The 26,854-nt window shown below is 34.7% G+C and overlaps 2 protein-coding genes and 2 long non-coding RNA genes across 10 annotated transcripts; 1 reads left to right on the top strand and 3 right to left on the bottom strand.

Moving 5' to 3' along the window:
* Positions 1 to 119: 119 nt before the first annotated feature.
* On the bottom strand, positions 120 to 1,935 carry LOC130723875 (uncharacterized). Of its 3 annotated transcripts, XR_009014385.1 has the most exons (4): positions 1,804 to 1,925; positions 1,648 to 1,723; positions 825 to 1,565; positions 120 to 560 (listed from the first exon to the last, which is right to left on the bottom strand). It is a non-coding gene; the product is annotated as an uncharacterized LOC130723875 (long non-coding RNA). The 3 variants fall into 3 exon arrangements; XR_009014384.1 differs by having other exon boundaries at positions 1,648 to 1,935; XR_009014383.1 differs by having other exon boundaries at positions 825 to 1,935.
* A 5,882-nt stretch (positions 1,936 to 7,817) lies between these two features.
* On the top strand, positions 7,818 to 9,994 carry LOC130724638 (uncharacterized). Its single transcript, XM_057575917.1, has 6 exons — positions 7,818 to 7,963; positions 8,050 to 8,111; positions 8,229 to 8,480; positions 8,566 to 8,685; positions 8,791 to 8,982; positions 9,524 to 9,994. The coding sequence occupies exons 1-6, from the start codon at positions 7,909 to 7,911 to the stop codon at positions 9,587 to 9,589; spliced, it is 747 nt and encodes a 248-aa protein (XP_057431900.1). The 5' UTR covers positions 7,818 to 7,908; the 3' UTR covers positions 9,590 to 9,994.
* Positions 9,995 to 16,774: 6,780 nt separating this feature from the next.
* LOC130722673 (UDP-arabinose 4-epimerase 1) lies at positions 16,775 to 19,860 on the bottom strand. 2 transcript variants are annotated; one of them, XM_057573485.1, is made up of 8 exons: positions 19,662 to 19,856; positions 19,467 to 19,573; positions 19,252 to 19,343; positions 18,560 to 18,703; positions 18,325 to 18,419; positions 17,727 to 17,856; positions 17,354 to 17,498; positions 16,775 to 17,150 (listed from the first exon to the last, which is right to left on the bottom strand). In XM_057573485.1, exons 4-8 carry the CDS (start codon positions 18,653 to 18,655, stop codon positions 16,915 to 16,917), a joined length of 702 nt encoding a protein of 233 aa, XP_057429468.1. In that variant the 5' UTR covers positions 18,656 to 18,703; positions 19,252 to 19,343; positions 19,467 to 19,573; positions 19,662 to 19,856; the 3' UTR covers positions 16,775 to 16,914. The 2 variants fall into 2 exon arrangements, with proteins under 2 accessions (XP_057429468.1, XP_057429469.1); XM_057573486.1 differs by having other exon boundaries at positions 16,775 to 17,141; positions 19,252 to 19,573; positions 19,662 to 19,860.
* A 3,217-nt stretch (positions 19,861 to 23,077) lies between these two features.
* LOC130722674 (uncharacterized) lies at positions 23,078 to 26,556 on the bottom strand. 4 transcript variants are annotated; one of them, XR_009014053.1, is made up of 6 exons: positions 26,094 to 26,556; positions 25,878 to 25,955; positions 24,983 to 25,075; positions 24,675 to 24,900; positions 23,799 to 24,558; positions 23,078 to 23,686 (listed from the first exon to the last, which is right to left on the bottom strand). It is a non-coding gene; the product is annotated as an uncharacterized LOC130722674 (long non-coding RNA). The 4 variants fall into 4 exon arrangements; XR_009014052.1 differs by having other exon boundaries at positions 23,078 to 23,937; positions 24,534 to 24,558; XR_009014051.1 differs by having other exon boundaries at positions 23,078 to 24,558.
* Positions 26,557 to 26,854: the final 298 nt, after the last annotated feature.

Here is a 26,854-nt window from a genome sequence, read left to right as displayed (position 1 = left end):
TCAGAGGTGAGCCACTCTGCGTTTGGATGTAGAGAATTCATAGAAAGGACAAAGAACTTATGAAATTGGGGAACAAAAAGTTGGAAATCTTAGAGCTAGTAATCGATTAGGGTAAGCAATTGAACAACATACTTCTTGCACATGATTCAATCCAAAGGAAATACTGCAATGCAGATAAAGAATTACAATAACAATGAACTGCACCTAGATCTTTCTTCAATCTTCCTTCAATCTCAAAGATTGAGCAGGAAGAAGGGATAATAAGAGAATTATTCCAAATGATCCTTGGTAGAAACAAGTAGAAATAAAAAAAATACATTAGCCGGGAACCTCAGTTTTCAAGACATGCTGTTATGGTGAACCAAATGAAGCCAAAAACATGGTAAATTAAGGTCAATAGAAGAGCAACTACAAATTCTTTCTGAATCATTATTGTAGTCTCTGCATCATGTTTCCATGGATGAAGGAGAGCTTTGCCGGTAAGATGAAATTGCTTCACGTGGACAATCGGTCAGTTTTCATAATTCTAGGCACCAGTCAAATGCGTAGCTCAGGGTCTCCTGCAATTTACATTCAACACCAAACTTATGATAGACAACACTACGACATAACTTAAATAAATACTACACTAACTTTGTTCAAATATTTATAAAGCCAGGGAAACGAATAGGAACATGGAACTAAAATGATTTATCCCGTATGTCTTTGGAATATGTTAGGTAGAGTCTTAATGTTCTTAAAATAAAGACACTAACAGCAAGAAGCATCAAATACTTAAAAGTGAAAAGGCTTAATGGAGTAACAAACAATGTGCTAATAATTACCTTAATATGGAATCATGTTTGCCAAAGATAACATCAACAGAGCACAGCCCAAGCCACTAAACTTGTTCTTCCATAATTTTAGGAGTAGAGTAATTGTTCATCAGCAAGGAACCATGACACTAATGGAATTCAGAATCATAAAACTTCTTTTCAATGTCATCCCCTAAGACCATCAACAGTATCACTGCCATACCATTTCAGTGTTTTACTCTTCAAAACAATAAGATTAAAAAAATGAAAGAAAATCAAAACACAGGTTCTCAATCTAAGGCACCATACAGGTTTGTATTTAAAGAAGAAGCAATTTCAGAAAAATATCCATCTTATAGCATAAAACTTCCTGTAAAACCTTCCGCTTTTTACAACTAATGCATGTAAAATGGACTATAAACTAAATATATTATAAAAAATCAATGAGCTGCATTAACTGTTAGGTTCTTGTTTTCTCTTTCACATTTGAAGCCTTTAATGTGATATTAAAGAAAGAGAGATAGTTATTAGTCAAACCCTCAATGTATTGGAGTATATAATCTCCTGCTACTACCTGTTCAAAGGTGTCATAGTTCAGGGAAAAATAAATCACACATTACAAATCACTGGCAAATAAACCCCTTGTTCAAAAGTATAAAAGTCATACTAGAAAATGGACTTTCGCCAAAGAATGTTGGAAAAAATCGAGAATTGAAAGTGTTTGATTAAAACATCCTCTGTTGAAGATGTCCATAGGCTCCATAATTAAACCTGCAATCGAATGAAAAAAATGGATAATTGAGAGAAAGGTGGAAAGGAAAAAACAATATGGGAATATACAATATTTTGAAACCTGAAAAAACTGGTTCAGATAGGTGCTGCACTCATTTAATTATATCCACAATAAATCAGAAAGCGAAGCTTTATGGCTGCAAATGCTTAAAAATATTAAGAAAAAAGATACACGAATGTACACAATCGATCCAAAGAGCTCAAAAATGAAAATAACCTAAAAGGAAATGCAGGGTTATGAAAACCAAAGAACACTGCAAGGCAGAGCTGCAGGTTGGGAACCTCTAATCATAGACCTTGGAATATCATCTATTTAGACAAAGTCTTTTAAGAGGATAGTTAAACACTGTTTGTGCATCTCAATAAATTTAGTCTATATTTACAATGCAAGTTAAATTGGCTTTCCAACAAAGGCAGAATGCAAAAGAATCCAAAAGCTACGTTTGACTTTCTAACAAAATTAAAGTATATCATTGTTTTTCGAAATGGCAACATGATGGATCATTGAGAAGAGACTTTTCACATGGCTAAGAGTTATAAAGAGTGTAATCATAAACTAATCTCCTACTCTTGTCACATTTGGCCAAAAAGAACGTAGTAGCACGACAGCGAAAGTGAAGTTCGAGAAACAATCACTCAAAAAATGTACCACAAAAATTATTCATATAAGAAAAGTACTTCTACACATATTATCATCATAGTGGCCAAAGAAATAATTTTTCTCCATGAATGCCTACACACATTCAAGTTTTATTAATCTTAAGGGACATTGAAATTGCAAAAAAAAAAAAAATCAGAGTTTTAAACTGATTTTTCCTGTATTAGACTCTTGAATAAATATGTCTGGAATGCCTGAAAACAACCATTAAAATAAGGATATTGCTAAGTTTTACATTGTCAATCTAAAGAGATATTTCATATTTGGGTTACATATTTGTTGGAAAAGAAGGGCGTGAGAAAGAAAGAAACCATTCTCTTTCCATTCAGACACATTAACATTGTACAAAAAGGTATCTTGTTTTTTTATCATGGGCAACATTCACATTCATGAAAGAGAAGTTATCTAACAAATTGACACGTGGAATCTGCTATCTGACAAATTAACACGTGGAATTTTTCTTATGAGATTGAACCAGGAGCTGCCACCTCACCAAATCAGTCTTATAGAAGTCCTTCTTTTCTAATATACTGTGTTTTTTTACCCACGCGTTGTATGAGAAATATGTCTATTGTATTTGATACGTCAATTAATCCCTTGATTATTAAAATATATATTAAACAACGGATGAAATAGAAGAGTCTGAAATTCTAAGTAAAGTATATATAAAGACTTCTCTTCTAAGCTTGATTGAGATCAACATGAACTAGTTTCACATTCTTCGTGAATATGAAGAAAAATGCACAAATCATATATATAAGGAATTACCAACATATTAATCTTAAAAAATAATTAATGTGATAGTAGCACAAATCAGGATTGTAAAAGATAAATCATAAAGTATGACATTATTGTGTTTATTCCAAGTCATCCAAGTTTGAGTCAATATTGCAGGGTACCTACAGAATCAAATAATAACACAACTTGATATCTTTATAATATTATGATAATCAATACTCACTTGGTCATTGTTGTTGTCTTGCTCTGATAAACTTAATCAGGCCACATATCCCCATAGGCCATAGCCCTGACCACCCACAAACTTCATCAGACACATCAACAGTATCACCGCCATACCATTTCAGTGTTAATTTTAAATGAAAAGTTCATTGATCTAGCTAAAATTATCAATAAGTTTAAAAAGACACATTTGACTAAAATTATCGAAAATCGAGAAACCTCTTCCTCCACTTCCTTCTTCTTCCATCAGATATAAACATATTTTTTATTGCTTTCAACTAATACATATTAAATCATCATGTCATATTATGTCTAAAAAAATATCAGCTACAAAGCCAACTATCCAACACTTCAAAACTGAGAATTTGTTTCAATTCAGAACAATCTTAAAGAATACATTCTTGACATTTCTAGACAATTTAATTGCATTACAGGAAGCTCTCAATCTTTGCAAAAATCTTAATCTAAAGGTCATTGTGTCTCATGCTCTTATATCTTCATAAATGAGAGGTCTGCTCCAGCAAAAGAACCTTATGTTTCGAATCAGCAAAGTCATTTTGTATTCATGTTGGCTCATGTTCATTGCCTCTGGAAAACCATCATGCATTTGAACCAAGCTTAAAAGATGGTGGAGAATGAAATGCGAGATTGGTGGGGGTGAACTTCTGGCAACATCGCCAAGCTTCAAGCACGTTGAGAAATACGAAAGTTAGAGTTTCTTCTTTTGAAATCGTATCAACCAAAAGTAAAATTTGAATAGAGAGAACATCAAATCTAAGAAAAGAAATGGAAGAGAAAGCTCACCAATTTGCTTATTGAAGGAACCGAAGAGTAGTTTGAACTACTATGATCAATTGATCATGTCCATTGTATATATTTTATACTTGGACTACTTTATTTGATACATCTATATTGGGAAAGTGATATGAGACCTTTGATGTTTACTCTTATCTGACAATAATAGATAAAGGGAAAATGAAGTTGGGCTTAAACTTGTGTGGTTCACTTAAAGAATTGAAGCGTTTTGGTAAAGGAGTGTGCAACTGATGGACCATCCTATAGTTACATGGTTGATGTAAGTAAAAGAATTGACACCTAAAACTAAAGTAAAGGAAGTTAAAGTTATTATGTACTTTAGTAATTTGAAAATTCAAAACTCTTCTATTCTCTATGGTGTTCTTATAAAACTATGTATAAGACTATAGACATGTGTATACAACCAGTTTGGTCGATGGTGTAACTAAGAAGAATGACTATTAAAATTGCAAAAGAGACATAGTTAAAGTGAAGTGAAAAATGATGCACTACCTTCCATGTCTAACCTTTGCTACCTTTGTTTTTTTTTTAACATCAGTGTACTCAAAATAATCTTGACCAATTTCATGGCTCTTTGAATCAGCTAGTGTGACCTACACAGAAGTAAAATACAAAAGTATTAGATATACAACTATCAAAATAAGCACTGGTTCTTCAAATAAAAATATTTCTTTTAAAATCAGATCAAAATTATTTTTTCCATACCATGCCCAACTACACCAACGTTCAGCCCCCAAGAAATGCAAGAGACTGATTCACATAAAATTGGTCTTCTAAACTATTATGCAATAGAGAACACCAAAACTATTTTGGATTTTTATTTAATTCAGAATTTTAGGAGTTTTTATTGCGATTTGGTAGATTTTGATAGTTATTATTAGTTATTTTTAGGGTATTAATTAAATTTTATGTTATTTTTATTGAATTTTCGGATTTTATTTAATTAAGGATTTTATGAGTTTTTATTGTGATTTGGTAAATTTTATTAATTAATTTTTATGGTATTCTTATTGAATTTTTAGTTTTTTATTTAATCTAGGTAAATCTTAGATAATTAGGGCAAATCTTTTAAAATTTTATGAAAAAGATTCTCAGATTTAAAATTACCTTTAAAAAACCGGTTTCAAGATTTATTATGAAAATAAATTTTAGGTGAAGAAAAAGATTCTTTTTAGAGAATTAATTAATTTTTTTGTTATTTTTATTGAATTTTCGGATTTTTATTTAATTCAGAATTTTATGAGTTTTTAACTTTTTATTGTGATTTGGTAGATTTTGATAGTTTTTATTAATTAATTGTTTTGGTATTTTTTGGTTTTTTGCTTTATCTAGGTAAATCTTAGATAATTATGACAAATCTTTAAAATTTTAATATTTTATAAAAAAGTTTCTTAGATTTAAAATCAAAATAGATCTAGGTAAATCTTAGATAATTAGAGCAAATCTTGAAAATTTTAATATTTAATATTTTATGAAAAAATTTCTCAGATTTAAATCAAAATAAGTCAAGATTGATTTGATTTTGAAATAAAATATGTCAAGATTTTATTTAGTAATTCAGTGTGACACGTGTTAACAGAAGAGAAGCTCAAATGAGAATTAATCTGGGAGTGACACCTCATCAAATTGGTCTGATGAAAGTTCTTATTTTCTAATATTGATATTGATATTCATTTCTGAATTTTGGAATTAATGTTTTTTATTTAATATTCTATATTGTTAATTTAATTATAAATTAATTATGTGTACTTAAAATTTAATTAAAAAATGAGGTGGATAACGCCACGTAAGTGTTCGCCTACCCGTCAGCAAGCTCATCGGAGCTCTGCCCTCCAACGAGTGCCAAATGCAAACTTGCTGCAAATGTGGGGACGAGAATCATAATAATTTGCAGTGATGGATCAAATGCAAATGACCTTACAAAGAATGTTCTGATGATGCAAATTGGTTTGATGCCGGCCTGCGAAAGTCGCTTGGGGAGGGTGACAAGACAAGCTTCTAGCTAGAGAATTGGATTGGCATGGGTAATTTGGAGGGGTAGTTTCACAGACTCTATAATCTGTCTAGGAACAAATATGTTGTTATAAAGGAGGTTGGCGAGTGGCGGGATGGCGTGTGGTGTTGGAGGTTGAGTTGGCGCCGTGGTTTAAGGGGTAGTGAGGTTGCCTGGTTGCATGAATTGCTTCAGGTTGTTAATAATGGTGGTCTGCGGGAAGGGAGACGAGATAAGTGGTTGTGGGAGCCAGGAGATGAGGGTGTTTATTCTGTTAACTCAGCTTATTCTTTTTTGCAGGAAGAGGATGTCACTGATCTGGACGTTGACTTTGAGTAGCCTTGCTCCATTAAATGTGAAGACTTTTGTTTGGCGTTTGTTATTAAATCGCGTTCAGACAATAATGAACCTTTGGTGGCGTTAGGTAATGCATGCTAGTCAGAACTTGACATGTCCATTCTATCAGCAGCAACATGAAATCACTGATCACTTATTTTGTTCATGTGTGCGTTCCATGGCGGTTTGGCTTGCAGTGTAAACTCACTGTTTGAGTGGAAGGTGTCTCTCTTGGCTTGCCTAGACTTTTTGTGAGTTTGGTTCTGTGATGGTCTTTATCTTGCTGTCTTTCGTTCTTGTTGGGTGCTAGTTTCCTTTGGCCTGACAACTTTGGTTTGTTTAATCTTGGCTCGGTGCGGTTTGTAACTGGGTGGGTGTATTTTGTTGTTGTTTGTTCCTTGTAGCTTGTGCCTTGCGTTTGGTGAGTGCAGGGGGATTTAGAATTCGCACCCCAACCACAGGATCTGGTACCCCAACCATTTAAAAAAAATGCCAGAAGTGCCCTTAGTTCGAGATTTTAAGTTTCGAATCAGTTCAAGAGTTTAAGTATTGAATCAGTTCAAGAGTTTAATATGAGAGTTTCAAAAGAGAATTTAGTCAGAGATTATGATTCCCTTAGTTCGAGATTTTAAGTTTCGAATCAGTTTGAGAGTTTAAGTATTGAATCTGTTTTAGAGTTTAATTTGAGAGTTTCAAAATGAAAGTGAAGGGGGTGAACCCCGTGTTCTGTTCTAATAATGAAATGATCCGGGAAATTAACTTTCAGAGCGATCCGACATTGTATATCCCGAAAAAAAACACTGATGGGCATTTAAGTATTTCCCCACTATTAAGTGGGGTGGCATATCTAGTGTTTGGGGTGCGAATTCTAAGTCCCAGTGCAAGGGTGTAGTACTGGTTTTGTTTGTTTGTTTTTTTTCTTTTCTTCTCATCTTTTCTTCTTGTATTTGGGTTTAGCACCCCTTGTGCTAATTTTTTTTTTGTTCTTAACTGAGGTATCCCTACAGCCGTGAGACTAATCCCTCGTCCCACGTTCAGCGCACTACGCGGTAGGGGGCTGGTCAATGAGTTTTTTCTATTCGCAAATGTTGAGATTCGAACCCTCAACCACTTGCTTAAGGGATGAAGTGCTGAACCACTACACCAACTCACTTGGTTCCTTGTACTAAATTTGAATTCAATTCATTTTTTTTTTTTTTGGTCAATGATGCTTGAATAAAAAACCCTTGGGTTACCAAACGGCACTTACATCAAGTGAGAGCAAATCTCAAAGAGCAATTCGCAATACACACAAATAAACAAATTAAGAACAGGTATGCATACTCAAAAAAACTGTTTGACCCGAAAAAAAAAACCTTACCCTAGTGCTCAAATTACGGTTATTTTCTTTTGTCAATGGAACTTAGGGGCCCAGCGGCCCAAGACTTTTATTTATTTTATATTTATATAGCCTTGATAAGCCTTTTTACTTTCGGATCTTTAACTCAGAAGACGAAACCCTAACCCTAGTTCTCCGTGGAGAGAGTGAAGAGAAGAAGATCAGGGTGAAATTCGTTCCCATGGATGGAGGAGGGAGTAGCTTCGCAAATCCTCAAAAACCAGAAGAAGAAGAAGGTCTCTCTCTTGTAATCAGTAATCTTAATCTCTCTCAATTTTCATGGATCATCTTTCAACTAATTTCGTTTTTTATTTTGCTGCAGAATCTCCATATCTTTCCGACATCACAGCAAAATTTGTTAATCTAAGAATAGATAACTCTCATGTAAGTAATGTTATATTTGCGATTTTGTTGAACTCTCACGTTTAATTTGTTTCGCTGTTTATATTACATTTATTTTTCTCTGAAATTGTTTTATTTTGTGTTGCATCCAATTAAAAGTGTGTAAAGAAATCAAAGCCCTGTAGAATTGTGAGTAGATTTGCAAAGAAATCCAAGCCTCGTATAATTGTGAGTAGCCCTGCAAAGAAATCCAAGTCCAACACAAGTCTTCAAAAACCACAAGAAACTCTTCTGAATCTGGAGCAGCAGCCGGAGTCTCCCACAAGAAACCAAGCTCAATTTCTTGCTCAGTTGAATTTCATCACACCGAGATTTGATAATCTAAGCATAAATAATTCTGATATAAGTGATGTACGTGTTTGATTTTGCATTTTTATTTTATAGTATCATTTATTCTCCTCTGAAATATTGGCTAACTTGTGTGTGTTGCATGCAGGAATCTTCATTTCCATTTCCTGCTGAGTTCAACAACATCGTGACACTATTCGATTTTGATGAGTCCTGGAGATCGCCCTGGAGATTTCTTCGCAAAAAAACAGCCAAACAAATTAAACTTGTGTGTAGTTTATTGTTGCTATGCAAACAAATCCAATTTTCGTTATATATCATTTATTTTTCTCTGAAATTTGTTTAAATCTGAAATTTGTTTAAATCCTAACAGGAGAATCTGAAACAAAAGATACTCCGGGACATTCCTCGCGTTGCTGTGATTACATGCTGGGCTTTCAAAATATACTTGGATGCTGGGATTGTTCCTAGTGATTCTAAGGCAAAAGCAACATTGCAGGCATTCAGCAATAATGAGATTACTGTAAAATCGATCGCTGAAGAACTTGTGAAAGACGCAGAACAGGTATCTTTTTGTCCAATGTTCAAACTTGGATAACTAAAAAGCTCAACTTGTTTATCATGTTAACAGATCACCTTAAATATCAAAATCTATAACATTCAGTTATTATGGTGGTAACTAATGTAATATGTATTATCATGTAATGGGCATCTTGAAGAGATGTCTTCTACTTTTTTTATATGACTAGCATAAACGTTCATGAAATTTTGTTACAATCAATAGTTCATAACTGCTTAGTGTGTGTTTGGATATTAGTTTCATCCGACATGAACTTTCATGTCAATTCACAATTATAGTTCTATTCTCTTTTTGTCTCGAAGTGTCAATCCAGTGTTAACTTATGTCTGTTTTGTGACAACGGGATTCAAACATAGCCATAGCTTTTCTTTAAGTTCATCTTTGAGAGCAATAGTTTGAAATTGGGATAGCTCTTACTAAAACACCAAATGGAGCAAGCCTTAGGCAATACCCTCTAGGACGATTGTGTTGTCCTCGAGCTTTAATTTTGAATTTGTTGATGAAATTTTGTAATCTGTACATGCAGGAGTACGGAATAACTCTTGAGTGTGATTATGATACTATGGTTTTTCCAAAAATCCCTTGCTGGTGATTCATGCAGGAAGTTCCAACTTCTAAGTGAGAGCAAGTGGTATAAAGACTAAGTGATGTGAGGAAAGGCCCCAATCTTTTGATGAACGTGTGAACCCCTTTGTTGGTTATAGGCTGGCTAAATTTTTTGTTCCTTGAAAAGTGTTATTAAATTCTGAATCAACTATGTACTTTTTATGAGCCAGGCCCTTGAAGTAATATTTGTATATGAAATTTATCTTCCAGACGAGTGTCTTTTAAGAAACTTTTTTTCAGATGACATGTCATAAAGAAACTTTGTGAGTTTCTTTGTTGCAGATGCTCGTCATTGTTTCAGAGACATTTGTAGCTCTCAAGTGTTAAACGATAGCAGTTGTGAATGTGAATTCTATAATCATCACAGATGAGTCAATTTCTGTTAAAATTCTTTGAGGCATGTTCTCTAACTTTTGTAAAAAGCTGTGGAATATTGGGCTAGAATGTATATAAATTCAAGTCCTTAAAAGTTTTCTTGGGTTTTAACCGTCTGGTCCATCCCCTGGTCTGGTGTTGGGTCCTTGAAGTAGGAGATCTGATGTAGATGGGGTCTCATGATCCAGATTGGTTCAGTTTAAGGCTTAGTATTGAACAGAACAATAATTTCATGGATAAGATAACAATTGGAAAGTGGAAACTAAACCACATTATGGTTGAGTTTGGCTGTTTCTCAGCATGAACTTGTTACATTCTTTTTTTTTTTTTTGGTTACATTCTACTCATATTCAATAGTAATAGTAATTTATAACTTAATATAACATCAATGAATTAAATTATAGTACATCAAAGAAATCTCAAATTATAATATTACCTAGAATATATTAGGTAGGTATTGACAAGTCAAATATCGTAGTACATCTCCAATAGTGAAATGATAAAATGGCAAGTACGAAACTCACGTCATATATATGTAATATATGCAAAATATGTCGATATATTCTATCATGTTAAAAATATATGTACACTTCAGCTCAGTTAAATGATGGTTATTTTGTAACCAAAATAAATGATGGTTATTTATTCTTCATAACATTGAACCAAAATGCTGGGAATGGGAAGAAACTATTTTGAAGCGAGAGCATGAAAGGTATCAGAGATTCAGAGAGAGAATCATTTAGAGAGAGAATGAATTGTTTTGAATGAAAATAAAGGTAACCGTTTACATGACTGACTTATATAGTGTGAATAGCTCAACTAAATGAATAACAAACCCTAATTAATTCTAACTGAACCATAACTGATTCACTAACAGACTCAGCAAACTTAACTGCCTAAGTTCTCCCTACACTCCTCTGCAAACTCAGGTGTAGGCTTAGCCAAAACTCTGAGTTTGGTCTTAAAACAATGTAGAGAAAACAGGTTTAGTGAAAATGTCAGCTATTTGAGATGGTGCTGGAACATGCACAACAGTCACTTGTTTATCAGCCACACGCTCTTGAACAAAGTGAAGATCTAGAGCAAAGTGTTTAGTCTTTGTATGAAGAATAGGATTTGCAGCAAGGTGAACAAAACTGAGATTATCACAATATATAAGGGAGGATGGGGAGGTAGGAGCCCGAAGCTCAGATAGAAGAGATCGAAGCCACATAATCTCAGTGATAACCAAGGCTAAGCTGCGATACTCATCCTATGTGCTTGAGCGAGCTACAACAGTTTGCTTCTTTGCTGCCCAAGATACTAAATCGCCACCAATGTAGATACACATTCCAGAAGTGGAGCGACGATCATCCGGGTCTGAACCCCAATCAGAGTCTAAAGATCTTATGCTTAGATGAACCAACATACTTTTACTCGTTATTTTCCTTTGTAAATAGCTTGCATTGTTACACCACTTGATTTACGGTCCTATGACTACTTTGAAAACATCAATTGCTTGTACCAAGTGTCAGACCCATGAAGTTAGTTGTGAAAAAAAAAAGGCTTAAATAAGTTTTTAGTCCCTAACCTTTATCAAATGCTTGGTTTTCGTCCCTTGCCGGAGTAAAGGTGGGTTTTAGTCCTTAACCTTTGCCACAAGATTTGGTTTTGGTCCCTCCGGAGCTCTGGGTCAACGCCAAAGCTCCGGTGGCTCATGTGGCATGGCCACGTCAGTTTAATGAGCTGACGTGGAATTTATTTTTATTTTTCATTTAAATTATAATTTTTTATTCTGGAAACCCACCCCAAAGCTTTCTTTTCGTGGAGCACATGACCCAAAAATTTATTCATGTTCATTCAACAAGACTTAACACATTTGCCAAATGACTTGATCTCGCTTATTGTTGGTGGTGAAAAGGGTGGGTTGCAGAAAACAATCATCTTCAAAATCAAACCAATGCCCAAAACCCAGAATCACCACGCACTGCAATTACCACCCACAAAACGCAGATACAGATCTAAAACCCAGAAAACGCATATGAAAATCTAGAAAGCGCAGATCGAAACACACCAAACACAAAACCCCCAAACCGCAGATTTGTCGTTTTTCAGATATGAAACCAAACTTCGCAGCTCCTCCTTCGTTGTTCACATCTGAAGTCAAATCACCTCCTTTCTCTTCAAACCCGGCCAAATCTGCTTCTTTTCAAGTTGGCGTTTTGGGGTTTTTTGGTAGTTGGAGGTGGCAGTGGCGGCGCAGCGTGGTTGAGGTAGGGGGTGGCGGCGTGTTTTTGGGATGTTGGATGAAAAGCAGAAGATGGTGGAGATGTGGGAGGAAAGGAGATGAAAATGAAAATGAAGAAAGAAAATTAATTAGTTTCTGTTTTGTTTTTAGTTTTTTTTAAATAATTAATAATCTAATTAATAAAAAATTAAGATAAAGAATAAAAAATTATAATTTACTTGAAAAATAAAAATAAATTCCACGTCAGCTCATTAAACTGATGTGGCCATGCCACATGGGCCACCGGAGCTCCGACATTGACCCAGAGCTCTGGAGGGACCAAAACCAAATCTTGTGGCAAAAGTTATGGACTAAAACCCACTTTTACTTTTGAAAAAAAAAAAAAAAAAAACACTTTTACTCCGGCGAGGGACGAAAACCAAACATTTGGTAAAGGTTAGGGACCAAAAACTTATTTAAGCCAAAAAAAAAATGAATTTTGGGATAAATTTTTTTTCCAGAAATTTTTTTTTTTTATGAAATAATTGAGTTCAAAAGATAAGGGTAAAAGAAATCCGGCGACCCAATCAGAAGCAGACACGTGACAGCCCCATTTAATCCGTCAGCTTCTCTCTCCTTCCGCAGGCGCGTCACGCGCCTTGTCTGCGCGTGAAGGCAGGGGCGGACCCACGTGTAGGCAAGGTGTGGCTTTAGCCACACCGGATTTTTTAATTTTTTTTGTTAATATCGTTTATAGCGGCGGTTCTGGAACTGCTGCTAAAAGTATTGTGTTAATGTATGGCGACGGTTTAAAGCGCCGCCATGGCTTAATAAGTAAAAAATCAAAATTCACGCTTAACATCAAATTAGAACGCGGTTTTTCTTTCTTTCTTTCTTCCATTGTTGCTTTTTGGCATACATCAACTTAAAATCATTTTCCCCAAAAATTGAAAACCCACCAATCTTCACATTCCTAAATTTCTCATCGTATGGAGAACCCTGATCACCGCATCAATCAACCACAATTCAAGAAGAAATTCAATTGATTCATTGTCTCTCAAGTAAATCAACTTCGTAATTCCCCTTACTACGCTACATACAATTCATGTTGGATGATCTTTTCCTATTTCTATTTTTTTTAATTTTCAATTTTCAAAGATTTTTTTTGGTTTACGAACTTGTTGCACGCGTTAAGTTGGATTGATTTTTTGGGTGAGAATTTTTGCTTGTGAACTCAGCAGATCTGAGTTCTTTGATGGAACCATGTGGGGTTTGGAGCTACCTCCGTTTGTTTTTGCTGATGAGTTTTCCTGTTTTGATTGTTGATTCGTGTCTCTAAATTTTGGAATGTTAAATTAGCAACATTGTAATGTTTTCTCCAAAAAAAAAGCAAAATTTATTTTTTTTACTGCACAAATTGGTCTTAACTTTTCTTGGTTGAATAAAATTTTGTGTTTTTCATGTGAGATTATAGTTACTTCTTGCTTGCTAACTAATATAATTTCTACTTTATATTTTAGTCTATAATTTATTTTATATTTAGCCTCCACCAATATATAATGTCTGAATCCGCCCCTGCGTGAAGGCCACGCGCCTGTCGGTGGCCATTAGGAACGCGCCACATGGCATCCGGCAGCTCTCTCAACTTTGTTTAGTTTCCTGAACATTTCTCCCCTCCCTCTCTCCTCCACATCACCCTCAACATTCTTCAACAACCACTACAACATCTCAACAATCCTCAACACAATTTTTCAACAACCATTGCTCATGGTCTGACAAACTGAACTTTGATTGTATCATGTGCGTTTCTAGATACTATTAACAAACCAAGACTATGCTTAGTTCTTCTAATTGTGATTAGAGTATTTTCCACAAATGGGTGACTTGTATACTGTTTTGCAGCCAGCTGAAGCTTTCAAACCCAGACCATGTACTTGTCAAACAGCAGAAGAAAGCTTTGATCATTTTCTTAATGAGTTAATGATCAATTTCTTCAAAGAGTTGAATGATGTGAGGTCTTCCCATACAATTTTTTACACCTCATTTGAGCTATTGTATTGGTTACTTATCTGAGAACATAACCAGTTAAGTAAGTGTGACATAGCCCATAGGATTCAAATTTTATGACGATGTTTGTCTTACTTGAATCTTGATGTTGCAAAAACTACAGCTAATATTATCATTATGCGAGTTCATTTACTTGATATTTATACAGGAAATGTAAGAAATTACTATGGGATAGTAAAACAAATTTACAACTGCGTGGATGATTATCATGTATAAAAGTGTTCTATGTCAAAAGAGTTTTGCTCCTCTCTACAAACCTTTTTCATACACAAGACTAATGATCAAACATTTACTGACATACTTAAGGGATTCAATTATTCAAAGGTTATCCACCAAATGTGCTGGGGCTTTTCTGGTTTTCAACGTTCAATTCCATCTCTTATAGTATTGGGTATTTTGGTTATGTTAAGTTAATCAGAACTCCTTTCAAAAAAAAAAAAGTTAATCAGAACTATACAACAATTACTTTTAAAGATGTATTTTGAAGAGAAAAAAACCTTTTTGTATACTAACTCCCAAATGAAAGTGTTTATTTAAAATCTTAAAACTATTTAGTCACTGTTAAATAAATTTATTTTATATACTAACTCCCAATTGATGAAAAGTTATTTAACAGATATAACAAACAAGGTTCAAAAAGTATAAAATCTTAGCACTTCGTCTTTTAGCAAGTGGCTGAGACTCATTTCAAGTATTGCGAATGAAGAAAAAAGAAGAACTCATTGGTCATCCTTTACAGTTTAGTGCAGTGACCATGAAGTAAAATATTGGGCCCGTTTGGTAAGCCGTATTAGGCATGATTGTATAAGCTTATACAATCCATTATGTGTTTATCCATTGTTTGGTGCTAACATTGTGTTGTATAAGCTTATCCATCAACCCACCCTTATACATCAAAATGATGTATTATTTAATCCATCATGTAGGTGGTGGATAAGGCCTGATAAGATTTGACGCGTATAAGCCAACATCACCACCACCTTCCACTGTTTCTACCATTCACCCTCCACCACCACTACTGCGACCGCCAACATCCTCCACTGTCGACGTCACCACCCTACGACCACCACAACCACCGCTCTCCACCACCACCATCGCCACCCTCCACCACCACTACAATCACCAACGCCACCACCGACATTGACGCCACCACCCAACCGCCACCACAACCACCGTCCTCCTCCACCGCCGACACCACCACCGCCATCACCGCCGATACAACTACTATTCATCCTCCACCACCACCGCCGCCACCACTACCACCACCACCACCTTACCGCCACCAACACCCTACTGCCACCACAACCTCCGTCTTCCTCCATTTCCATCACCACAACCACCCTACCGCCGCCACCACCACCACCACGACACCCTACAACCACCACAACCATCATTCTCCTCCACCACCACCACCCTACCGACACCAACGCCCTATTGTCACCACAACCACCGTCCTCCTCCACTACCATCACCACCGCCACCCTACCCACCACGTCGTCGACACCACCACCACCACCACCACCACCACCCCCACATTCAGTATTATGACTACCACCACTGTTTAACCACATTTATTATCAATCATTATTGGATACTTCACCAAATATAAGATTGCATGAATTTAAACGATATGGTAAGTTATTCAATGTATGACCAAACATTATATAGTATAAGAAACTTATCAGGACTTATACTATCAGGCCTAATACTATTAGGTCTTATACTATCATGCCTTATGCTATACGTCACACCAATCGGGCCCTTAGTTTTTCAGCTACCGTGTCTCTGAGACATCTTTGTTTAAAAAATAAGCATATAAATTTGATGTAATGAAGAACGAAATTCCTCAATGAACCTGAAAATTCTTTGACTGAATCTCACATTCAAGCTTCAAAAGAAATAAAATCAAGTATCCAATATTGTCAGTAAAATTAATTCGTGGGCTCGAGTTGTTCCAACTGAAGGTGACATAAAAAGCAGCAGAATCAGCCTTTCACGTTCAACTGTTACAGGTCTCAAATCAGACAAGCATAACTTTCAGATTTTTTACCGAGTTATTTACTTGATATGAAGAAATTTTACAAAAATAAGTATGAAAAATGAATGTGTATAATAACAATACATTATGAAATTCATGTCAAAATTATTTTTGGAAATGACTATACCTCATTTTTATTCTTTTAACTAATCGTATTCATACTTATGTAAAGGACTCTTGGTGCCAAATTATTGAGACGTGCATAAGAATTTCTCAGTCTTAACTTAGAGAAAATTTATACAAAATTTCGAAACTTATTAGAGCAAAGTTTGCTATTTTGCAGACTTCAGGGACTTGGACTTTCTCAATTTTTGTATCAACTCAACAAATAAAAAACTACAAACATATATCAATTTTGCAACGTGTCCTAAAGTCTGCAAAATAAGCAAATTCTAATTGGCTTGATCAAGCAGAGAGCCACAAACAAACAAAAATATAGAGGGAGGGAAATGCCTTATGTTTATTTAGAATGGAAGAATCAAAAGATGTAGGAAAACTATACCAGAGCCTAGGCATTATATTATTGAATGATTAGATGTTGAATACATATAAGTATAATGAATGAACTACTAACTCCCTAAGAACCAAAAAATCCTCAGCCCCATGATGTATGAGAGCAGCAACTTCAGATTGCAGATGATACTCCATAACCACCAGGACGCGATTTCTGCCATTTCCATGCAACTTGTATGCTCTTCTGAAGATCAGTGTGTTGTGCAGTCCAATTCAGTTCACGTCTGATCTTAGCCGGGTAGCAATAAACCTCAGCGTAATCACCGGGCCTGCGGGGATTGAAGTCTACTTTGATGTTCACCCCTGTGGCCTTTTTACAAGCATCCACAAACTCCTTCACTGATCTTCCTGAGAAACAACCCCACTATGAGAACTTTTGAGATAACTATGAAACATCTGGATAGACTATGTCCAAGTTTGGAAACACTTCTACAATTGACTCTGAAGCCAGAATCAATCTGTGAGTAGCTTTCGGGTTTCAGAATTGATTCTGGTGAAAGAGAAGGTGGTCCAACCGTCCAAGTATGCTATATTCAAATTGTAAAACTTACCTTTTCCAGTGCCAACATTGTAGATCCCAACTTGACCAGGTTGTGCCTTTTCAAGAGCTTTGACGTGAGCATCAACCAGGTCAGTTACATCAATATAATCTCGAACGCATGTTCCATCAGGGGTGTTATAGTCTGTTCCTTTAACCTGCAAATCGTGGAAACATATACAATGAGTACACATTCATTATATACCGGCATATTAGTTCAGAAACAATTTTTTTGGCTGGTTTTCAAGTTGGCTGTGAAAGCAGACTAGAGTGAAATAAATTATAATATATAGAAGAATTCTACATAATGGAAAATCAGATGGCTTAAGCTTCTCTATAAAATAAAACAGCACAAGAATAAAGTAAAAATTATAATAGCAGGATACCTTTAAGCCAGATGTAATACCACGAGCTGCATCAAAGCAAGCGCCTGAAATTCGACCATGCTCTCGAAGTTCAGGTCTCGGTGCTTCACCTAATCTGCCCTCAGGGTCTGATCCAATCACATTGAAATATCTGAATGTTCCCCAAAGAAAAGTTATCAATAGTCACAAACCATAGGATAGTAGGAATTATTAACTTGAAATTAACAATTATTTATGTTATGAAATCCAAAATTAAGTACTGATACTTTTTTCCTATCAGTACATGGCAATAAAGATTTTTGTCACATGAAGGTGCATGTCTAGGTCACCTTCAAATCAAACCTTCCCAGAAGAAAATGTCATATATCATAAAGTAGCAGATTATGAGAAGTCTGCATTAATAATACGGATTCATAACATCTATATGCCAAAAAGCAAAGAAAAGAAAAATCACAAAATGCATTTGACTTAAACCGTGGAACACTTGTTACAAGGTTTCCTTACATGTAAGATATGTTGACTAATAACTTAAGAAACAAAGGGCACATGAATAAGACATAAAAAAAAGCTATTTGAAACATTGGAGAAATCACTAATAACTTAAATGCAAAGTACAAACCTCAGAATCATTACGGCCATCTTAGAATTTTTAGAAAAATCAAGGATGATATCTTCTGCCATCTTCTTGGCTTTTCCATATGGATTAATTGGCTTCTGAAATTGAAGAATATCAATTTAACATAGGTTTCAATGTTCATTAAAGTAACCAAGAAAACATTAGACATAGACTGTAGTTAAAAACGAAAGTTCTCAACTATAGTTCACAATTCAATCACACTTAGAATATTTCATACCTGTTCCGTTTCTTCTGTAATGGGCATCTTTTCCGGTTCCCCGTATGTTGCACATGTACTAGAATATATCAACGTCTTCACACCATATTTAGCCATAGACTCCAATACCAACAAGGTATTTGATGTAATATTGAGATAATACCCCTGACAAACAAGTTATACAACATAAAAAAGTTGAATTGAAATGGATGAATTTTAACACTGATCCATCTCAGCTAAATCTAATTAAAATAAGTCATAATAGAGAAAACATATAGACATAATCCCATAAAACATATTTAGGTCTTTATCCCAAATAATCTAGATTTAGAATCAATTTTGATTTGGAAACCTTAACATTCACTTCACAATCATGTACTTTTTTTATTTGTAACTTCCTTGGGCCTAGGATAACTTTTGAGTAAACCACTATGAAGGTAATTATAGGAATGTCAACCTTTTAAGTTTTAACTAAGAGAGGTATATTATCAAAGGCAGAGCATATTGAATCCACAAAACCAAGACCTTAGTTAAACAAACCTTGAAAGAGAATTCATAATAAAATTGAGAATTTCAATTTGTGTCTAAAAAGCCAATCTGTTGTTCATGCTACTTATGGAGGAAATTAGAAATGCACACAAATTCTATACTACTACTTCGCACAAATTGTTAAACTGGAAATATTGTCCCCAATAAAAGTTACAAGTACTTACTTAAGAGGGTAAAGTGTGCTTTCTCCCACATATGCAACAGCAGTGAAGTGCATCACAGCAACAAATTTATTCTCTGAAAAGATTTTATTAACCTGATAACCAGTCAAGTACACGGTACACAATTTCTCTGGGGCATTCTCTAACACTATGCTTCAATCAAAGTTAACATTCAACACCAAATTATTTCAGGCAACAAGGAAATATTACAAGGATACAGATTTCGAATCTCCCAAGTCAGCATGTAAAATTGAAGCCTTCCAGGTTCTGGAAATAGGTTTTGAAGAACCTTGACGGCACCTAAATTTCCTCGTGACAGATTATCCTGCAAGGGAGAAAATGTCAGACTAGACTGATGAGTGCCGTGCATTTGATTTTGTCAGAGAAGTTTTCAATAATATGAAGAGACATACTCGATAAGACTCCTTCAGGAGCCGTAAAGGAAGCATGCATGTGAGCCGATATAGCCTGCACCTCACTATACATGAGTGACCCCTGGTTCAGAGACAGAAAACTGGCCCAAAAAAGAAGAAGCAGAATCACCAAATTGAATAGAAGGGTAAGATGGATGTTGATTTGAATACCAAATAATAGCAAAAAAAGAAAAAAAAAATTTAAACTGAAAATAATACATCCTATCTTTTATAAATTCCCCCTTGTAAATCCTTATAGTTTTCTTTCATCTATTTTCTTTCTTTCTTTCTTGTATCCCTCTGACAACACCGGTGAAAACCCAATTAAAAATAGAAAAGTTTCATTATTCTTTGAATAAATAATCAAGGTGGGTCTGAGGAGGGATTGGAATGGGTCCGAGACCCATTGGGTATCCGCAAAAAATACTCATAATGGGTATGGTAAAAACCCGCTAAATGGGTATGAGGTTTGGGTATGAGTAAATACCCGCAAAAATTAATGGGTACTGGTGCGGGTATGGGTACTATAGTACCCAACCCGTCCCATACTCGCACACATATTATACATATACATACACATAATTGGTAGTATATTTTAATAAACTTAAAGTATAACTTCCTAACTTCTCTTAAAAAATACGTAAGTGAAGTCTTTATATTATATATATGGTTCATAATTATTCTCACTTATTTTTAAAATAAATTATTAACCTACAACTTTAGGAGTTTATTAATAATCTAAATTTATAAATTTAAAGCTTCAATTCCCACTTATTCTTTTTTATCCAAAATGGGGTTGTCTAAATGACATGGTAAAATTTGGGTTAAATAACCCATGGTCTAGGTGGACCAATCACATTTAAGATAAATTGGTTGAATTTTCTATATTTTATTAATTGATTTATTTAGGGTCAAATATGTTTTTTATCCCTAACTTATACAAATTTTATAAGGGGTTGTCTAAATGACCTATGGTAGAATTTGGGTTAAATAACCCATTTTATAAAATTTATACTTATTCAAATGATTTTACTTCTTAATTACTCGGATGATCATTTTTATTTTAATTAATGATTTTTATTTTATAATAACAGTTGTATTTTGATTTTTTATTGAAGAAAGTTAAATTTTTATGAACTAAATTGCGGGTAACGGGCACGGGTACGGGCATATAGGTACCCATAGGGTACGGGGACGGACATTCAGATTGCTACCCACGCGGGTATGGGGACGGGTACGAGTACTTTTTGAAAACGCGGGTATGGGAATAGGTACCCACACTCTACCCATTACCATCCCTAACTCTGAGCAATAAAATAATCAAACAGCCAAAGAAACTACACAGAATTTTTATATCTCCCAAAGGCCATAAGAGCCGACCTATCATAGAAATCTGTCAAACAACAAGACGTAAATTATAATAGTCCATAGTGCTTTACTTCAAACATTTACATAACGTGAAATGAAGATAGAAACTTCAAACTTAGATACACCAGATGTTTTATCTAACTCAGCTGGAAGAACAGACTACAAAAACAGTCCCGAGAAGTCCCCCCCCGCCCCAAGAAAAAATCCAGCCATCGCATTGAATTCCAATCAAATTCCACCACCACAAAAGGAAGCATCATGCTGTAAACTTATAAACGGCATAAGAAAATATAAAAATCATTTATCTAATAGATTAAAAAGAAGTGACTGATAAAATTTGTTTTAATATGTCTAATAGGATATTTAGCCAGCTAACTCTTTCAAGTTTGTAATGTGTACAAATATATTAAAATATCACAATGTCCACATCCATTAGTAAATAAAATCTATAGATATATAGACATGCACAATATATAAATACTAGTACTTTTTACCGTGCGATGCACAGGGATATTCATTTTTTGGTTTTTTTTGTTAATTTTGTTTTTATTTAAATATAATTTATTGAGTAAAAGATAATAAAAAAAATTAGTTTATGAATTCTTATGTGTTTCTTTTAATTAAATGTTTGTTTTTTGTTTTTTTTATTATTTTGTTTTTATCTTTTGACTTGTTGTTTTAAATGGTAGATTAATATTATTTTTGTCTTTATTGATTAGTGTATCTTAGCTAGTTGTTCACATGTTTCAAAAGGAGCCAAACATTTCCTGAAAAATTGTAGAATTGGCGAAGCTCACACCATCCAAGGATTGGGTAAGCTTTTTTGACTACCACAGTAAAGGATATCTCTTTGGTCACACCTAATGAGTCAGTAAGGATCAAATCTCCATCATCCGGGAGTTGTAAGTATTCCACCACATCCTCATTAGTCTTACCGTAGTGCTGCATCCAGTAAATAAGAGCCCAAAAAAAACTATTAAAATGAAAACACAGAAGAGAGAGTAAAACAATAGAGAAACACAATCAACAATTACCCTTGACTCGGTATGCAAAACCGCAAATGCAAAGGGAGGAATGGAGTGAGACATAATAGAATATGAACCTATAGAGTTAGCCATGACAAAATATTAGCTCTTGCTTTGATGCCTATGCACATACTATTGTATCTATATATAGAGCTCAAGAGTGTGGATTCTAACTTCAAAGAAAGGAACCAAAAGGCAAGAATAAATTTAATTTTAAATAGACTAATAAATACTAATTTATCTCATAATTAAATTTAAATAACTATTAACTTCTAAATTTATGCTTTAAAAAAATCGCTTATCAATCTATTTTCCCTAAGAAGCTGGATCATTCTTATTTGCCTTTTAGTTTTTTTCGTAGTTGTGTATTGGGTGGTTAATTGACATCAGTTTCATTTTTAATAGGCTTAATGATGTTTAATATTTAATATTCAATTGCAAGCTTCACTAAAATCCCCTTGGGATTCCATCACTTTGTAACTCTCCTCACAATATTTCTTAAAAATATTAATTTAGCAATTTATGTACCTTTATTGTTCAATTGTAAGCTTCACTAAAATCCCCTTTGGATTCCATGACTTTGCTAACTTCCCTATGTTTTAATTTAATGAAATCATTTGCACATTAATTTATATCAGTGACAAAGTTTTGTAATATTTTTTAAGTGACAAAGTTTTGTAATATTTTTTAATAGACTTAATGATGTTACATAGCCTTTTAGTTATTTTACTTGAAACAACACAATTGTTAATGTTTTTTATTTAAATTATCAACACAATTTTTAACAGAACGTACTATAGGTCAAATAAATTATGCCATTCTTAAGAATTTCTACATTTGGAGTTGTCCCTTATGTTTGTTCTACGCAAAATTTCATCCTTAATCTTTCATCCTTTTTTTTCTTCAGTTTTATGGATTGTGATTGAGTAAGGTAGATCAATCACATTAAAGCCACAAATAAAAATTGTGTAGCTAATAATCCGTAAAAAGAAAAAAGCACTGCAAATTTCATGGTACAGTTCAGAATTCAAACACTTCTGCCCATTAGAAATCAAATACCAAATTACAAAAAGGGATTAAGCTACATGTCTGATGCACCCTCATGTCAGGCAATCTTATTGAGGGCTGGATCAAAAGCCAAACTATTATCCAGCAAATTAGAAGGAACAACTGCTTCACTTTTATTGAGAGGCTTCTGCACAAAACATTCAATGGGCCATTAAATTAGACAAAAAGAAAAAACCAACTATGCTGCCTAAAGCTAAGACAGTAGCTATTACAATAGTAATTACTATCTCAAAATCCACCAGCATCTTGTCCTCTACGTCAGCATCCTCTAGCGAAACAATACAGGATCCAAGAAGCAAATCCAAAATTGCAGCAACCGCCAACCCAATTGCAACTTGAAATCAAAAGCCATCCTGAACCAAAAGCACTGATCAATATCCACCGAGGCATGCCATTAGATTAGTTAACCATTCAAACATTGATGAAGTAAATTCCTTGTTTTCTGCAGACAACCACTTCCATGATCTCCATTGAATCAAACCAAACAGTGTTCTCCCATCAATATTCCCATCCTATAACAGACCTAATAGATGAAATCCAAGGAGAAACCTGTTGTCAAACGCCCTCCAAAAAACAATGACAACAAAGAAAGAGATTATGAGACGGAATGCAAGCCAAAAAAGCTATGTGAAGCTTAAGATCTTATTAAAGAAAGAGACCGTGAGAAGGAATGTACATTATTTAAGTTCCACCCATATTTACAACATTGAGGGTAACCGTGTGTCTCCAGTGAATGTTTCAATTGAATTTTTTCAATATGCCAAAAAATTATTTGATTGGATTTAACCAATCCCTCCAAATTCACCATCAATATTCTGAAAAGGTAAATAAACTCATTCTGAAAAAACCATGACAATCTTAATTAACAATATCAAAACATAAAACAACCACTTCATCAGTTCCAACCAATGAAAGTGAAGAAAATAAAAATTAAGACAAAGCAAAATAAGCTGCATACATATCAAGTACCAACTCCAAATTTTCAAGCCAAAACATTTCATTTACTCTTTGTTAGCTTATAATTGAGGGCCTCAAAAACATGTTAAGCTTTTAAAGAAACAGTGAGAAATTAAAAATGTAAGGTAACAAAAAGAATGATGATTCTGATAGATGCATTGAAAAGGGAAAAAGCCAAAAACCAAAGCGAAACAGTAATGGTGGTGAATATCAAAAGTGAAGTAACAAAAGGTGACTGCTTTGTCTTAATGAATGAACCCCGGCAAATCGCAAATGATATCAGAGGATGATTCTGAATCCTAGCAGATCACAAATGAAATCAGAGAATTGATTCCTAAATTAACAGTACAACCCCACTAGAGATCAAATACCCACGGCTTCAACTTTTAACCCGTTTTTCTTATAGCGAAAACAATCAAAAAATGGTGAAAAGAGAATAGTTAGAAGTACTCACCAGGTAATATTAAACCAAGCGAAACCTGATTTCAGAGAAACCGAAACCCAGTCGTCAACATTGAACACATACCAAAACAATCAACAATGGAGAAAGACAAAGAGAAACCAAAGATGGAAAGGAAATCAGCAAGTTACTCACCAGCATGTGTCCTCTTCACGCCATTTCTGATTTCCACCGCACAATCTAATTGTTTCCTGAGCTGGTGACTGAAGTCATTCTTTGTCTCAGGATAGAATCATCAGGTTCTTTGAACACCCCAACTTAATTTCAGTTTCGGAGATCTTTCACTTCTAATTCTGAAATTGAATAACTCTGCAAGTGGTAGCTTTCGAGAGTCCTGCCTCAAAGCCAAGCTTCAGTCAACCTTTAACAAATGAAAAAATGAACTTTTACTTTGTATCTGAAAAATAAAAGAAAACAATAAGCTGATAGAGAGAGAAAGCCACCTCCTTTTGCTTTTTCTGTTGTTGTTACTAATACTTCTTTTGGGAATAAGCATCATGAGTTGCAGCCTCATCACACCAAAGAACTGATTAACCCTAAAAATTACAAAAAATTTAGCGTTATACCAATACATTTGTAGAGAACTCAAATGTTTCTCAGCAAACAAAGCTTTTCAGCAAAGAAAAATCAACTGTAGTTAAATTGTTTCTATAGTAAATGCTAGCTAAAAGAAGCTATCTGCATCAAAGTTGTGATGAACTTCACATCCCGAAACTCAAAACGCTTTCTAATGAACCTCAAACTCTTAGCCCAGTTTTAAGTATAATCTCAAAGCATGGTAAATCTCATATTAAAATACATACATTCACTGTGTTTGAGGCTTCTTCTTTTTGGATGCTAACCAAAACAAAGAATTAGCATCAAAATAGTAGAATGGAAATCAAAATAACAAAAAGATGAATCAATTGCCTCCTTTAATTATGGCAAGCTCTAGAAAGGAAAAGATCAACAGTATAATTATCAATATGTACAGGAAATTATAAAAAATTAAAATTATCAGGTTTAAATCTTTGTTCTCACTGAAAACCAAAAAGCTCCAATAAAGATCACAAAGGATTCCAACCCTAGTCACTGCATTGAGCCCATCAGCCTTGGCTGATTCTACTGAACTGTTCCTTCACCATCAACACAGATGCATCAACTCAATTTTAGCCATCTTTCAAACTTCAATATAATACATTTAAAGTAAACTAATTTATAGAATGGAGGTTATTGCGACCTAACAACAAAGCTGCCCCATTCTAAGGATGGAAAAATTGGGAATCAATCATCAGAGACAAAAAAAATTGGGCCTTTCAGGAACAACAAAGAGAGAGAGAGGGAAAGGAAATTCAATACCACAATCAAGAACAACGTAGAAGAACGACACCAATGCACAAACTGGAACCCCATAATCTCAGCAAAGGCGCACCAAATCTGCAAGACAAGAATCACAGTGAACAATTTGAATCAAATTTGCTTAGCCAAAAATCATCTCCATCACGAAGTGGAAAAAAAACAAAGGGAACGATATCAGTTCAGAATCCTAGAGACCACCAGAGATGAAATACATACCTAAACGGAGCAGACCGCCTTCCCTACTTTGATTCGAACCCTCCAAAAATCCTTTGTCTCCCCTTCATTTGCATAACCGCCATCTAGCCAGTTCCTTGACCACCCGTCAAAGCCCCAATCCCAGTGGCCAAGGTACCTGCGACAGGGGTTACCATGGCAAAACAAATATCCTCCCTGAGATCCTGAAAACCCGAAAGAGACGTGGGCGTAGAGGAGGAGGGCGTCGAGGGGCTTCTGGTCGCAGATGAAGCCGATGATGAAGGTGTTCCAGACGGCGGTGGAAGGGCGAGGCAGGGTGTCGAGGAGGTGCTGGAAATCAGAGGCAGACACGGAAAAGCAGTGTCTGAGAGAAGGTTTTAAACGAACTTGAAACCATGTGTCTGCCTTTTCAAGTTCGTGAAACGGCTGAGAGAAGGAGAAAAGGAAGAAGGTAAAGGTGAAAGGGGAAGCGTCTGTATTTTGTTGAAACTGAAAAGCGTTTCACAAATTTAATAAATCCCTTGAATGAAAGAAGGAGTGAAACTGATATGAATGAACGGCTGAGATCAAACCTGAGTGAAATAAAATGACCTTTTACAAAAATATCCATGCCCAGCTTCCATAGTTATTGGAATAAATTGTTGAATGACTTTTTTGCCCCCAAGACTGCAAAACTTTGCTTTTATATATATTATATATTATAGATTATAGATAGATTATAGATTATAGATTATAGATAGATTATAGATATGGGCATTAGTTTTAACACCCCCTCAATTAAT

Source organism: Lotus japonicus, chromosome 6, assembly GCF_012489685.1.
Source record: "Lotus japonicus ecotype B-129 chromosome 6, LjGifu_v1.2".
Lineage (NCBI taxonomy): Eukaryota > Viridiplantae > Streptophyta > Magnoliopsida > Fabales > Fabaceae > Lotus > Lotus japonicus.
The sequence above is the reverse complement of the archived record's forward strand: the minus strand, read 5'-3'. Positions and strand labels throughout refer to the sequence as shown.